Source organism: Spodoptera frugiperda, chromosome 29, assembly GCF_023101765.2.
Source record: "Spodoptera frugiperda isolate SF20-4 chromosome 29, AGI-APGP_CSIRO_Sfru_2.0, whole genome shotgun sequence".
Taxonomy (NCBI): Eukaryota; Metazoa; Arthropoda; class Insecta; order Lepidoptera; family Noctuidae; genus Spodoptera; species Spodoptera frugiperda.
In genome coordinates, this window is record NC_064240.1 from 12,381,942 (window position 1) to 12,397,171 (window position 15,230).

At 35.2% G+C, this 15,230-nt stretch overlaps 2 protein-coding genes and 1 long non-coding RNA gene across 3 annotated transcripts in view; 1 reads left to right on the forward strand and 2 right to left on the reverse strand.

The window, feature by feature from the left end:
* LOC118268698 (protein GDAP2 homolog) overlaps positions 1 to 4,990 on the reverse strand; it is a 103,404-nt gene extending 98,414 nt beyond the window's left edge. The window contains exon 1 of the mRNA XM_050706446.1: positions 4,744 to 4,990. The gene's annotated coding sequence lies outside the window, so the exon portion shown is untranslated. The remainder of the gene's footprint in view (positions 1 to 4,743) is intronic.
* Positions 4,991 to 5,639: 649 nt separating this feature from the next.
* On the reverse strand, positions 5,640 to 6,452 carry LOC126912742 (uncharacterized). The gene is made up of 2 exons (XR_007707411.1): positions 6,343 to 6,452; positions 5,640 to 5,920 (listed from the first exon to the last, which is right to left on the reverse strand). It is a non-coding gene; the product is annotated as an uncharacterized LOC126912742 (long non-coding RNA).
* Positions 6,453 to 10,814: 4,362 nt separating this feature from the next.
* LOC126912769 (uncharacterized) lies at positions 10,815 to 13,502 on the forward strand. Its single transcript, XM_050706681.1, has 3 exons — positions 10,815 to 10,933; positions 11,246 to 11,402; positions 11,928 to 13,502. The coding sequence occupies exons 2-3, from the start codon at positions 11,250 to 11,252 to the stop codon at positions 13,500 to 13,502; spliced, it is 1,728 nt and encodes a 575-aa protein (XP_050562638.1). The 5' UTR covers positions 10,815 to 10,933; positions 11,246 to 11,249.
* The last annotated feature ends 1,728 nt before the right edge of the window (positions 13,503 to 15,230 follow it).

A 15,230-nucleotide genomic window follows, 5' to 3' on the forward strand; every position in this document is an offset into this window, starting at 1 on the left:
TATGAATATGAACATACTTATGGAAATCAATAATAGCGTTCATTATATTCAATGCTATTATTATTTATTATATAGTTATTATACTTGGAGAATAGCATCTGGTATAAGGATTGCATGTTGAAGGACCGATAAGGAATTATTTTTCTTGTATTTTTTTTATTGTATAAGCTGGTAAACGAGCTGATGGATCACCTGATGATAAGCAATCGTCGTCGCCCATGGATATGCCCAACACCAGAGGCGTTACAACTGTGTTGCCGGCCTTTTGGCTTAGGAATTTCAGGATTTTGGGTAATTGGGAAGAATCTTCCCAATTGGGAAGGGGGGTAAATGGACCTCCAGTGACCTCACTCACACGACAAAACACAACGCAAGCGTTGTTTCACGTCGGTTTTCTGTGAAGTCATGGTATCAGTGCCGTCCCAGCAGTGCCGAAGCAAGGCTCTAGCAAGTATACTTTTGTCGTCTCTCTGCGATAGAAAAGTGAACCTTTTCTCTTACTGGCTACATCCCGTACGAATAATAAATCTGCGTACCTACTATACATATAGGACACAGGGGGCTAGAGGAAGGTAAAAATGTTTTATCGAGGTTAGTACACTAGAGGACTGACCGACAAAAATACATTTTCTTTTTATATTGTAATATTTGATTTAACCTTCAAAAGTGCCTTTGGATTATTTGAAATAAATAATTTTGATTTTGATACTTTATAAATTTCTAATTCAACAAATCTACTTACTTTCTTGACCTAAATCTTCCCTTGGGATAAAAAGTAAGTACAACGTTTTTTTTTTGCATTTTATTATTTTTGCTCACGGAATTGAAACGAATGGAATAACAATTTGATTTTAGATCGGTTCCAGAGATCGATAGTAAAACCTAGCAGAGAAACAGCAGTACGTCTGGTCTGAACTATTGAAATATTCAACGACAAAATAAATCATCTTCAAAAAACATCTGATCACATTCACAAATCATTTCACGTGAAACTCAAGCGCTAACCACGTACGGCGAAGTAATGTGCCGACAAACATATTTCATCGTTTAGGCCAGGAGAGCCTTAGATCCTATCACATAACTTATGGGATTAGGAACGTCGTAACCGTAACCCAATTCTCTAAGAGATCCCATTACGTCAAAGTGGCTAGCTCTCCTTACTACTAAAAACTGGTGAAGTAAAAATATCGATGGTAGTTTAACGAAAATAGAAGATGTGGCGTAGAAGGATACATCTTTACGTTGTCATGGCTTGTTATTCAATACAATGCCTTACCCTTATTTTCTAACTCATCAGACAATTTTGGCACTTAAATATTTAGTAGGAAGCTACAAAAGAATACTACTGACACTATTATATTATATTTTGTAACTATCGTGAGACATACTAAATGATTTAAAATTAGATATGTAAAGTTCAAAATGACATAAGACAATCTTTAGAGTCACAGAGCCTACTAGTCAGTATACTGCGACGTCACCGTGTCTGCGCACGCTGCTCATGATGAAGAGTCCCTCAGTGATTCAAAACTTACTTAAGTAAACTGTTATTTTTAGTTAACTATTATATTGGTCTAGTGATAGTGTACTTTTTTTCTATCACGCGACCACAATAATACCGGACCTTTGGAAGGCGTACGAGGAGCCGAAGCCAACTCGCAGAGGCCCGTTGAACAATTTTATTCTAAGTGAAATGGGACATCAGCCGGCAATTATCCCTGTATGCACTATGGAACACTACCCAAGGGCAATCCTTGGTTGATGCAGGAGTGTATATTAGTATCATAGTAAATTTATTAACGAATAAACATAGAAGATAGTGAACATATCTTTAGAAAGAAAACTAAGAAGTGAATATACCCATCGATTTTAATACTCCATGTTCAAAATAGTACCGTTATATGCAAGGGTTGGTATACGAGTCGGTTTTGGCTTGCTTCCAACCAATACCGACCCGAGATGTCATCTTACATTCATAACTACGAAACTTCCCAATCTGCATGCCCGTCTTAGCTTCCAAATTTAAGGTTTTGTTTTGCAAAACAATTCCTTATGGGTTGTGGTTTAGAATGTTGACAAAAATGATTTTATTTAGAAAAAACATATTTGTAACATTCATTACGATTTTAATATGTTTTTTTTAAACGTTGGCTCACACTAGTATATTCTCGTGAGTGTGTTTAAAAACTCGAAACAACAATTTGTGGATTACACAAAGAGTTGCTCCGTGCGGGAATCGAACCCGTTACAAGTTGCCCAGCCAAATGCCCCAACCGTGCAGTCAATGTTATGGTCGATATGTTTTAATTATTGTACAAATTGTTATTGCAATGACCAGTATTGAAGACTGGATTAGTAAAGAAACAGCTGATAAAAACGGTCAATGCTATTAACTAGTTATTTCTTTAATGCTGTGCTGCACTTCCTTAATTAGCAGACCCAAAGCCTGTAGCAACCTCCTTCGTGCCATGTTTCTTTATTACATAAAAACCCGGTAGAATAAACACTGGTTGCACTGGACCGAACAAAATAAATATTTAAAGAGCCATTGAAGAATTAACAGATTTAGCAATGTGTACAAAAAATATTACGATTCGACTAATATTGACCAAAGATCTTACATTAAAGAGCCTAGATACTATATTGGTATTAAGAATCAAAGCATAGGTAAGTATATGACGTCACTAAGAAGAATCAAATAAAAATCGTCAAGAGAAGTAAAACAAATGAAGGTAATGACGCAAATGCTAATCTCAAGAATGGGTCTCATTGAAATTTTCATTCAGAACCTACCTTTGTCTTTATAACGAGAAGTCAACAAGAAAAGGTACCAAAAGTAGGTCATCTAGGTTATTTTAAAAAAAGAAGCTTCTTTGGTGAGCTAGCGTTACTTGTTTGTTTCATGCATACGGCTTGAAGATATGATGAGGTCGTGGAATGAGGTCTTGCTTCAAAGGTAGGTAATGTTGCAGAGCGGAATGATGACGTAACAGCTTCTGTGGTACCGTGCCAAAAGGTGCAAGAGATATATCTATGCATAGGAGTATGTACCTTATTACGTAAGTAACAGGGGAAGATGTTTTCTGTCACGGTATTGGACCCACCTTTCCAAAATGAGGTACAATGAAGTTTATATAAAAACGACGGCTCTTTTGTAGGTACCAAAGGGATAGACATAGGTGGAATGGTACACCATTTTATTTTACTAGATATGGACGTTATGCCTGATCATATGTACAGACTTACTGACGAATGCAGGGATGTAGGGCACAGCTGCAGGGTATCAAGTTTTCGAAATTGATAATCTCTATATAACATTACCTTACAAAGAAATAAATAGCACCTGGCAGTGGTTGGTTGGAAGAAAGTCGAGGTGACCCAGAGGATAAAACCGATTCGAAACCTGACAAGTGGTTTGGTAACCAATGTGACGTTTCACGAGTTATTTGTGTTTTTTTAAGATTAGTTAGAAAACACCGTGAGTTAACATTTCCCCTTTATATTCCCAAAGGGTAAACAGAGGTGAACATTACGGCACGTAATGCCACTGTACAATATACACCACACTTTTCGTAATTTGTGTTATAAGTCCCCTGAATAGGAGGTGAGCGTATTGTCGTATATTGGGCATAATTCCAGACTTCGTGTCACTAATGAGAAATTGTCGAAAAAGGACTAGTACTACTTTATCGGATCCGGGAATCGAACCCGAGACCCCTTGCTCGGTATTCGCACATATGACTGTTCGACCAACGAGACAGTTGACGTGAGGAAACCAGGACTTATACGTATAACTTCTAATTATAAGTTTGAAATCGGCAATCCGCCGCGAGCAACATTGCATATCACATCAACTGCCTATAAGTGCCGACTGCTGAGCAATAGCCTTTTCTCGCACGGAGAAGGAATGAGCATCCTAGTGTAATGTTATTGTTTCACACCTTTGTCTTAAGGGCAGGCAGAAACAATAGAACGTCTCCAAAACTTGGGAAAAAATAGGCATAAGTATAATGTATCGTAAATCTGATCCTGGCTACTTATTGGGAACACCCTCAGAACACACCTAAGAGATCACCTTCCAGAGTAAATATTCTTAATATGTCTTTGTTGATCAAGGTCATAAATCTTATATTTCAAAACAGTATCAAAACCATTATTCCGTCAGTTCCAAATTGATATTACCTAGTTTTCTTCCAAAGAAAGTGTCACGTGAATAAATAATGAAATTGAACTATTTTCTATTATTTTCTACAGAATTTCTATAAAGTATGTCAATGCTTTACTTTTTTTATTGTTTTAAACATGTCACTTGGATAGTATAGCGTTGCTTATAACTTACGTATAGCGTGTTCAAATATCGAATTTAATTGTAAATAAATGGACGCCACGTTCAACTTTAAATGTAGATTCAGAACAAGAACAATAAATAATTTATTAATTATAACAAGCAACATAGACGTTACCTATAAAATACAATTTACTATCGAAATAATTATAGTATTTAGTATCATTATTAAAGTGAAATACAAATACATAAATTGCGGAAGAAATACACTAATGGAATTCAACAAGACACAATGCGAACATTTTATAGACGGACAAAGAAAACAAGAGACAGTTGTAGAATTCTAAATTCTGAGAATGCACGCATCTCACCCCTACACGGCTGACATTGGCCTTTGGTAACACAATCAATACAACTAGTAAAATATACTTTGCAACGAAAACATAAGTAGTACTCACATAGTTACTGAGGAACTCCGATGTGAAACACTTTAACACGACCTTACAAAGCTATAATTACTTAATTCAAACGTTAATTACAATATAATATTAGGAAAAATTCTAATCAAACTATCTAACGAGGACTAGCGGCCGCCCATTTTGTCTTTATGTCAGTTCGCAGGGTTGCCAGCGCGGAAAATGTTGAGAGAAAATCGGGTGCGCGTTCGAAAACTTTCGTCGCGTGGAAATTGTGGAAAATGTGTTTTTTTTTTTATGATTTTTTTCCTATTTTCTGTTTATGTTTTTTTTTAAATTGGTCAATTTAGTTGTCGTAATAATTGAGATTTACTTCGAAAGGATTTTCTATAGGCAGCTTTTCTTTGACCAAAACAAACAATTAATTAGCAGTATTGATTGGTTTTGATAGTTTAGTCAGTTATATTTCATTTCTATTTACACCGCAAAATTGTAATAAATTGGATAATGGCTTTTTTTAAAAAACGTGTAAATAAAAAATGAAAAAAAAACTAACTTACAAATTTTTACAGGAAAGAATCACACTATTTGAATAATCGTAATATACAAAAATGATCCTGAATAACTAACCAATTACATTAAGCGGTATAAATAGCGGCTTAAATTAATACAACAAACACAATTATTAAATAACTGACAATACGACAAACCCACATTTTCCACACACCTGTAAAAACATTCCGCACTGAACACGTAACGCCATCTAGTTGCAAACTGAGTAAACATTTCAAGGAAAACGCTTTCCATTATGTACTTGCAGCCGCGTAGTTACTGAAGTAGGTACTTATTACACGAAGTACATAATGAAGACGACAGATGTCGTTGTACACATATTTTTAAATAATAATAATGGTTTATGAACAAAAAAAAGATATGAATAATTAAATATTACTCGTGTTTAAATATACGAATTTTATAGTTAAGTTCATAGGAATTTTGCTGTAGAGTTTGCCGACATCGAACCGTTTATCAGTACATAGGGCGTCATATTGTTCGTAGGCGAGTTTGGTCCCGATGAAGGAGACTGCGAATATGCAGACGAGGAGCAGGGCGCATATTGTGGGGCAGAGGATCGCGCCCAACTTGTTGGCCCGGTCCGACCTTATCGAACCTATCTCGGAGTCCGTTACGCTACGTCGCACTGATGCTTTTGTCATTGCTGGAAAGTAAATAAAAATAATTTATTATTATTGTGTATACATTGGTAATAGTGTGGTGACTGCAGAATACATTTTGTCACTGACTCTACACCTTCCGTGGGTGTAGTATAAACTGGCTAAGAGATCACACATTTGACAACGGGCGGCATCAGTTCTTTTTGATAATTTAACTACTGCACTCAGAGACATTTAATGGAACTATTACTTAGTAACGATTTTGTATCGAAAACTATTACTAACGACTGAATTAAGTAGCTATTTAATGAGTCTGAATACGGCGGTAAATATTTTTCAAATCTGAAACTTTTCAAGCTGTGATCCCGCCTGCCCAGCTGGATGGTACACCATGTCGTATTTTCATATTTGACAGAGAATCCGACCAATAAATACTTTTCAAATAATACTACATTGTACTACTTACTGTAATTATTCTTTTATAAAAATATTTTTATAAATAATTTTATAAAATATTAAGCGACATGAAATCGACGAAATTGTACACAAAAATTTACAATGTCAATGTCAATTTTGTGTGTGTTTTACTTTTTTTAGAAGAATCTTTTTGTAAAGAGTTTGTTAGGCTGGTAAATGTGAGTACCCTTGCCTTGGTCCCTATTATGCACTTTCCTTGCCATTTAATTGTGTGTTCTTTTAACTGTACAGTCAAATTGTAGCTTCATGTAGGCTTTTTAAGGGGTGAAAATCATCTAATGATTTCTTCGCCTTCGGCGAAATGAGAGGAAATGTCAGACTCTTACTAACTAAAAACCACTCTGTTCCTACTCCTGCCCTTAGAGCCGGAGCCCCGGTATACCCGCTACGTAGTCCGCAGCTTCTGATCAGCTCCATATAGCCTACACACGTATGTAGCCTGCATTAGATATATTTCTTTAGATACACAATAATATGTCCGATCTTAGAACTCCAGAAAATCCAAAGTAAGTATCAAAAATTAGAAAACAGATTTAAGTAGATGTTTAACATTCTACAGCGTTGCTTACTGACTTCTCAAGTGACCCACGCTACCCACTAACCACTTGATATTCTACCGACTTGAAACTCTATGAACTTTGACTGGCTTCAAAGCCAATTTTCTGGGAAAACTCGTTAACGATATAGAAGAAAAATAAATATCTATCATCTACCGATAGTATCTATGAAGTGGTATCTACCGCGAAATCTATTGAATGATTAAATCGTAATTACTCATAGAAGACTAAAAAAAGATGATGATGGAAGATTAGAAGATAGTATGTTAAAAATGGAAAAATACGTTTTTTAAATGCCTTTTTGCAAATTGGTATTTTTAAAATACATCTGAGTTTGTTTACTCTGTTACGAAAGACTAAACCTATTTCGGTTTACCTTTACGGTTATTACTGTGTCGTATAATATTGATTTTGTTGTATCAATGTATTATAAATGTAATAGTAAAATGTTTAAATTATATTTTATGGTGCAAATAAGTAACGACCCAATTTAGTCCATCTACCATTTCGTCAAATTCTGGTATTCTGGTGTTTTTTACCCGACTGCGCCAGAAGGAGGGTTATGTTTTTCGAGTGTATGTATGTATGTATGTATGTATGTATGTATGTATGTATGTATGTATGTATGTATGTATGTATGTATGTATAATTGTTTGGCACGCTCTGCAGCCTAAACGGCTTGATGGATTTTGACTTGAGAGGTGTCGTTAGATTCGTATTTACTGTGAGAGTGACACTGGATATATAAAAATAATAAAAAAACAAAATGGCGGATTTTTGGCGCCAAATTCGAATATTGCTCACTCTCTAGCCTGAACGACTCGATGGATTTCAGCTTGATAGGGGTCGTTTGATTCGTATTTACTGTGAGAGTGACACTAGATATATCAAAATGAAAAAATAATAAAACTAAAAATAAATAAATAAAAAAAGTAATTTAAAAAACTAAAAAACCCGACTGCGTTTCTTTATAATATTAAAATACCTAAAACAAGAAAGTCATCGTAAAATTTAAGCAGTCGGGACCCATTCTAGATAGCAAGCCGTATGTGCCCTCACAAAGTCTTTATATTTAGAATGGGTCCCGACTGCTTAAATTTTACGATGACTTTCTTGTTTTAGGGTTTTTTCATTTTAATATTATAAAGAAACGCAGTCGGGTTTTTTAGTTTTTTAAATTACTTTTTTAACGTTCTTGTTTTAGGGTGCTATGTAGCTTTGCTACGAAGATGTAATAAGCTGTGAAGCTGTGTGACCGTTTCCACTGATACTAAGCTATGTAGCTGTACGAGGATGATGCGCAGCTCGAGTTTGCTATGTATCGATAGTAGGGAAGCCATTCAGAGCATGCATCCATAACACGCATCGTTTTACATAAAATAAATAGCTTAGCTGACGTTTCCACCAGCGCTAAGCTATACCAATAAATTTGATTCCTGGAAGCCAAATGTATCCACAGCAATGTAACATAGCACAACTCTGGTGGAAAAGCATCCATATTGTGTGATAAAAAAGTAAGGAGGTTTTAATTTATTTATCTAAATCTGTCACTTGGATTCTTAGATCTGTCAAATATTTCGCTGACAGCAAAGCGAGTCAAATTGTGATTATTTGTGATGAAGCTTGACGAAAGCAATTAAAAAGGAGATTAGCGATAATAAGCAGAAACTTGATAAGGTAAGATATTTAAATAATGGTCACTTGTGATGATGTTATTTTTTTCAAAAATGAATTTTATTAATATACCTCCTATAGTCACCTATTCAGAAAATTAATAGGTTGAAGTCCTTCTGATTGCGTTAATTGTATCATGATATTTCGGCCTCCGGTAACCTCACTCACACAGCAAAATAACTAGCTAAATTGCCGCCCTTTTGTAGGGTAGGAATTTCAGGGTTGTTGGGGAATCGGGGATAGGGAAGATAGGAAAGGTGATTCCTTTTTGTAGTAATTATTTCCTTTTTGTCTTCCAGCTAAGTGAAAATGCGTTACGTCCTCTATTTCGTGATATACTCCTGTATGATCATCAGCCTCTTCATCACGTTCCTCTACCTGATGACTGTGGTAGATCCTGGGCTGCTGCAGCTGCCTGAGAAGGCTGCCAGGTTCATGAAGGCTAACGCTAAGCTTGCAGAGGACAGTCCAGGGGAACTGGTGAGGATCATAAAAGGTTTCCATGATTTTTTCTGGTTATACTTGGGTGTAGTTAATATGGTTAAGCTATGGACTCATTTTTTTTTGAGTTGGGAAAATCACCCAAACACTTTTCGGGGCCTGGGCGAGGCGAGAGGGAGTGTCAGACTCTTATTTGCTAAAAACCACCCCGTTCCTACTCCTGCTTGTTGAGCCGGAGCCCCGGTAAAGCCGCTAGGTAGTCCGCAGCTCCAGTCAGCTATGGACTGTCCTCATTTCAGTCTTGTGAAGTTATGATTATGATGATGATTACCTACCTATGAATCTATGTTATATAATTTGTGTAACATATGAGAAGTATTTTTTTTATTAGTTTGGTGTCCTCAAAACAATTCGGCATTTAAATTGCCATGTTGGTCACCTATGTACCATAATGGTCAAACATAGAATTTCGGGTTCAATTACTGTATTCAACAAAGCATGTCCGTTGGCTAGTGTGGAATTACGCCTGGTGTATAAAATGTGATATTTTCTTTTTATTTCAGTAATCAATAAAATATGGACTGAAATTATTTTATCAGTGAAGATAATTATTTTGAGAGGTAAACTTCTTATACATATACCTCACTATTGGACAAATTTAAAACTGTTTGATACAAAATAATGTATCATCACATTTTAAAAGTAACACCAGGCCGCTTACTCTTGATACCAATCCCAATGTTAATGCTATTTCAATTCGATAGTTATTCAATGTCAAAACTATACAACCCCAATCGTTGCTGTTAAAATAGCATTCACCCGAAACTTAATACCAATTAGTTCATTCAATATCCACGCAATACGGATGCAATAGCCGCTAGTGTTGTAAATCAAGATCGATTGGAATTGGATTCAAGAGTAAGCCCCCTTTTTGTTGAACACTATACACCGGGGGTGATTCCAGAATGGAAATCGAGGAACTGTTAAAATAGATTTCTTTGACAAACTCAAAGTTTTATCTTAATAGTAATTTAAGTTTTTTAATCATTTGTCATAACCTTTTTATTTTTCAGCCTTCAGAAATGTATATTGATTTCTCTGAGCTATTCAACCGGAGCAGAAAGATAATAACTATAAGTTATTAATAAATAAATAATAAAGTGCTACGTATAAATAATAAAATATAGTTGTTAGAACAATTAATAAAGTTTTATATGCTAACTTAGTTGCTTATTTTTTATTTATCTGTATATTTATCGTTAATTAATACTGTTTTGTCCTGCACATTATGGAATATAGCTTAAAAAAAAAAAGCAGTATACCACCAGTAACGAGAGGAATCCAAGCTAACGGCGATCACGGCTCCAGAGAGAGGAATTTTCGACCAATACCAATATTGTGTCCAAAAACATCGCTTATTGAATTAGGCCAAACATGATTCAACCACTAAAAAAAGCCTACTCAGGTGGTCATCACCATATCAGCCACAAGACATCCACTGACCATAGGTCTTCCCCAATGACTTTTAGATAGGCCGGTTGGAAGCGACCTGTATCCAGCGGCTCGCTGCTACATTAATCAGGTAATTGTCGAGGATGTTTCGTATCATTTGGATATCATGATAGTTTTGTAGTTAGTCGATTTTGTGGAGAATTTGGTAGTTTTTAAAAGTATCCACCATGAATCGATGACGCCTCGCCGATTGTCTTGTGGTTCGACGATGAAAATGTAGCTCTTAAAAGTACAATAATTATTGTCTACGGAATCATTATATCTGCCATGTATCTGCCATTAATTGAAACCTGTCAATGTTTGTTTGTGGAAACTGACATTGCATTTGTATTTGATAAATATTTACTTTTATTTAATAAGATTTTTACTTTATTTATGTGTATTACGCTAACCCAGGTAAAGTCAAACTATATTTATAAGTTAAGTTTCTCAAAGTAAATGATTTGTTTTTAATTATTATGTTATCGGCTTACTTACGTAAATGTTTGACGAGGAACTCGACTAGTTTCAAGCCATGCTAGAGGCTCATATTATTCATGAGCAGCATTCCATTCCAACATTTACGTGAGTAAACCGAAAACATAATAATTAATTTAGTATGTCTCACGAAAGTTACAATAAAATGATTTGATTTTGTTAAGTTCTTTACGTCTTATGTTCTAGTAGTACTGTTTCTAAGGCCATGTTATATTAATTACATTTTCACAGGATAATGGGTAAAGGAGCAGTGTTTATTGTCTGCTGCAGCTTTGTTATAATAGGGGTCTTCATCGTAATGTGTTACTTGATGAGCAAAGTAAACCCGCCGCCTTTAGTTCGGGATCCGCTACCACCACCACCTAAAAATGTAGGAAGGAGTTATTTGGTAAGACGAGATTTCAACTTTGTTATAGACTTAGAAATATTTTGAGGGTTTCAGAACTACGGATAAAAATCTTGTTCGGAATATTTAAACATAATGCTAATCTAAGTATCATGAGGCAGGTTCATTCCCAAAACAAGAACATCATCTTACTCGAGTGAAACCACGGCTTGCTTTGTGTTTCGTTGTGTGATTGAGGGTACTGGAGGTCCAATCTTCCTAATTCCCGATTCCCCAACAACCCTTAAATTCCTAACCCCCAAAAGGCCGGCAACGCACTTGTAACGCCTCTGGTGCTTCGAGTGTCCATAGGCGGCGGCAATAGCTTACCACTAGGCAATTCGTCGGTTCGATTACCGACTTATACCATAAAAATAAAACATTTGTATTCTTATAACATATTTCATCAGTTCATTACATATAAAATCTAAAAACTTCCCAAAATCATGATAAAAACAATAATTTTGTGCCAACAATATCTCATTACACTTCGCAAGTACTATTTTAAGACTAATTTAATATTTTCAGTACGATTCGCTATTTGACAATCCCACGAAAGAGTACGGGAAATATAGATTATGGAAGTCTGAAGAAGGATCATTAGCGGACATTGCAACATTTAGCACTGCTCAAATATTATTCGATCAAGAATACAACACTCTCTGGACATTCCCGACGGTGAGAATAATAAACCCAGCACCACCTGGCACGGTAATAAATCGAACAACGCCATTACCCATACTAAAAGTGTTAAACAAAACTGAAGAAGTCGATAGAGAAACCACAACGGCCGGTGTAAATGGTACTCTAATATTAATACCAGTCAAAAGATCAGTAAAAGAATTCAAAAAAATCAAAGGAGAAATCAATTCTGTAATACTTAGGATTATAGACGATAGTGGACAATTTAATATTGAAATTAAAATTGGATCAAACGGTTCGTATTGGAAGGGAGATGAGAAGAATCGGGTAAAGAAAAAACCTACTTTGAGTATGTATTTGAAGACAAAAAATGATGATATTTATGAAGAAGCTGATTTAGCAAAAGGTGATGGTAATGAACTAAATTCTGATTCTGTTGACTTGTCAATGCATGATAAATATGACAAGACTTTTGGCAACAAAACTAAATACCTGAAAGACTTAAATCAAATGGACAAAAATGGTACTGCTACAGATATAAGTATCAACGGTACTTTTAATTATAACGATACTTCAAAATATAACTCCACTTATATTGATGACGGCAGTAATGTTACGGCTTATACTTTAGACTACAACAGTACAGTGGAAGACGTCCCACATGATGAGAACAGTATTGATATGAATGCTACTGAAACTTTACAAAGACATACTACAAACACTATCAAAGATTATTATGATATACCTATTCCAGAAAATTACACTACTCTAGCTCCTCACGTCACTAATGATAATGTTGATTTGAAAGATGTTATAGATGTTGATGATTCTCTAAGCAGTAACGACACTTATAATGCTACGATAAATCGCACCATGCAGTTGGAAGACAATGCGACATCTAACATAGTACAATACACTAATAACACTCTGAAGAAACCTGCACTTTACGCTAATAACAATCCGTATACATTTTTCTTTGAGAACGCAACAAAATTCCCAAGTCCTGCTTATTCCAAAACATTTGAGTTTATTGATAATGCTTTGTCGAAAGTTATAAAGAAAGGTAACGCAACGAAGAAGTACAAAGGTGACATTTACGGTTTTACTATTACCGAGGCTACGAAACATAATATGGATATCGATAATCTAATACCTATGGAGAATGTCAATCCTAATGTAGACAATACAGTAACTATAACAGAAATACCTGTGACAAAGAAAAGTTTAATCACACCGTTTGAATTATCAACTCATGCAAAAACCACGATTCTATTTAAAGTGAACATCAAAAACAACAATTCATTGCAAATCAAAAGAACAATTCAAAAAGACAATGATACGATGTTAAAAATTAATAAATCGGGGAAGTATAAGAATTTACCGATAGTGCTTCTAAAGTCTAAGGAATTTGCCCTGGACAGTGGATCCGATCAGGGCTCAGCAGTTAAAGATACAAGATGACAGGATTGATACGTAGTCCTTAGTATTATTTTCTGATGAATTTTATTGTAATAAATATACAATTAGTTGTTTATTCATTTAATTTGCTCCATAATTTTAACATGCCTTCAAGAAAAGAGCGTATTCCTTTTAAAAGGCCGGCAACGCACTTGTGACTCCTCTGGTGTTGTGGGTGTCTATGGGCGGCGCTGATCGCTTACCATCAGGTGAAGCGTCTGCTCGTTTGCCCCTATTCCATAACAATGCTTCTGACTCTTCCTTATAAATTGGAACATTCAAAATCATACAACAATTACTTTACACAAAGTAATCTACTTAAAACTTTTAAATTGTAGTTACATGAGTTCAACCTTGCATTACATTTTTGTACAATTCAATAAACGCCATTTACATTATGGGCACAGACGTTGCACATCAAGCTATCACAAACGACCAAAATTCTCCAACCGACTATCAAACTTTTAAACTCAATAATAGAGTTGGAAATCGTTTCACGGTGTGGGGTATCTTATAATGCTGTTGTCGGCACAATAAAGTTTAAATTAATAGGTGTTCTGCGAGACACGTGTTCGTTGCCAGTCAGCAAACTTGATCAATCGGTGAATGTTGAACGATCGGTTGCAAAATGTACTAACCTATGTTTAAATGTTTTGCTTTGATTGGCCTTAAAATACTTGTAGTTTTAATCATACTGCTTTGAGCCGTTCATCTGTTATTAAGGTTCTTTTTTAAGGTTATAGGTTTGGTTAAGCCATGACTGCCATGTTAATGTTTTTAACAAGGTAACTTTATATTAGGTTTGGTAATGCCTTTAAAAGACTCATTATTGGCTATTTTCTTTCAAAGAGTAATGATGTTAAGAAATGAAATTCTGTATATCATAATGATGCAGTTTATTGATGTTTTGAAGCGTCAGACAGGTGCCATCAAAGTAAAAATGGTATCGTTAACTTTTTGGAATATCACGTGAAAGAACTATTCACTTCCAAAGCTATTGAAAATTATGAAAATATTAAAATAGGACAGAGGACATTTAACACGAATTGTAGTACTTAGTTTACTTGTGTCATACTGATAGCTAGAGGGCGCTTCCATAGATAATAGTCGCACAGTTTAAAGTTACGCAAAGTAAGGAGTGTTTGTTACTTGTCAATAATAAAGTGAATGTAAACAGTTCCGCACATTAAGACCAGTGTCGAACATAAGCTTATAATGAAACTGATATTAATATACTACTATTGCAAACAGTGTTTGAAAACTTATTTCGTTTGTGATGCCGCATCTGATATTACACACAATATTTTGGTTTTAAGATTTCAATAATGTCTTTAGGAAGTAAATCAATCCCCGATTCCCCAACAACCCTTAAATTCGTAACCCCCAAAAGGCTGGCAACGCACTTGTAACGCTTTTGGTGTTTGGGGTGTCCATGGGTGGCGGTGATTGCTTGCCATACGGTGATTCGTTTGCTCGTTTACCGGCTTATACCATAAGAAAAGATTATTGACGAATGTTTAAGTATCATAAAAAGGGGTAAAGATCGAGGTTATGGATGTACTATTGGTGAGGTGTATGAGGCAAAACAGACTATCCAATTTAATATTTAAGAAATATTTTTTTTATGAATATTATTATAAGTCATAGTTCAAGTTAGTTAGCAAACAAATATTTAGGCATAAACCACTTAAAACCTCTCTAATTTGAATACTAACCTGTCGCTCATTAGAG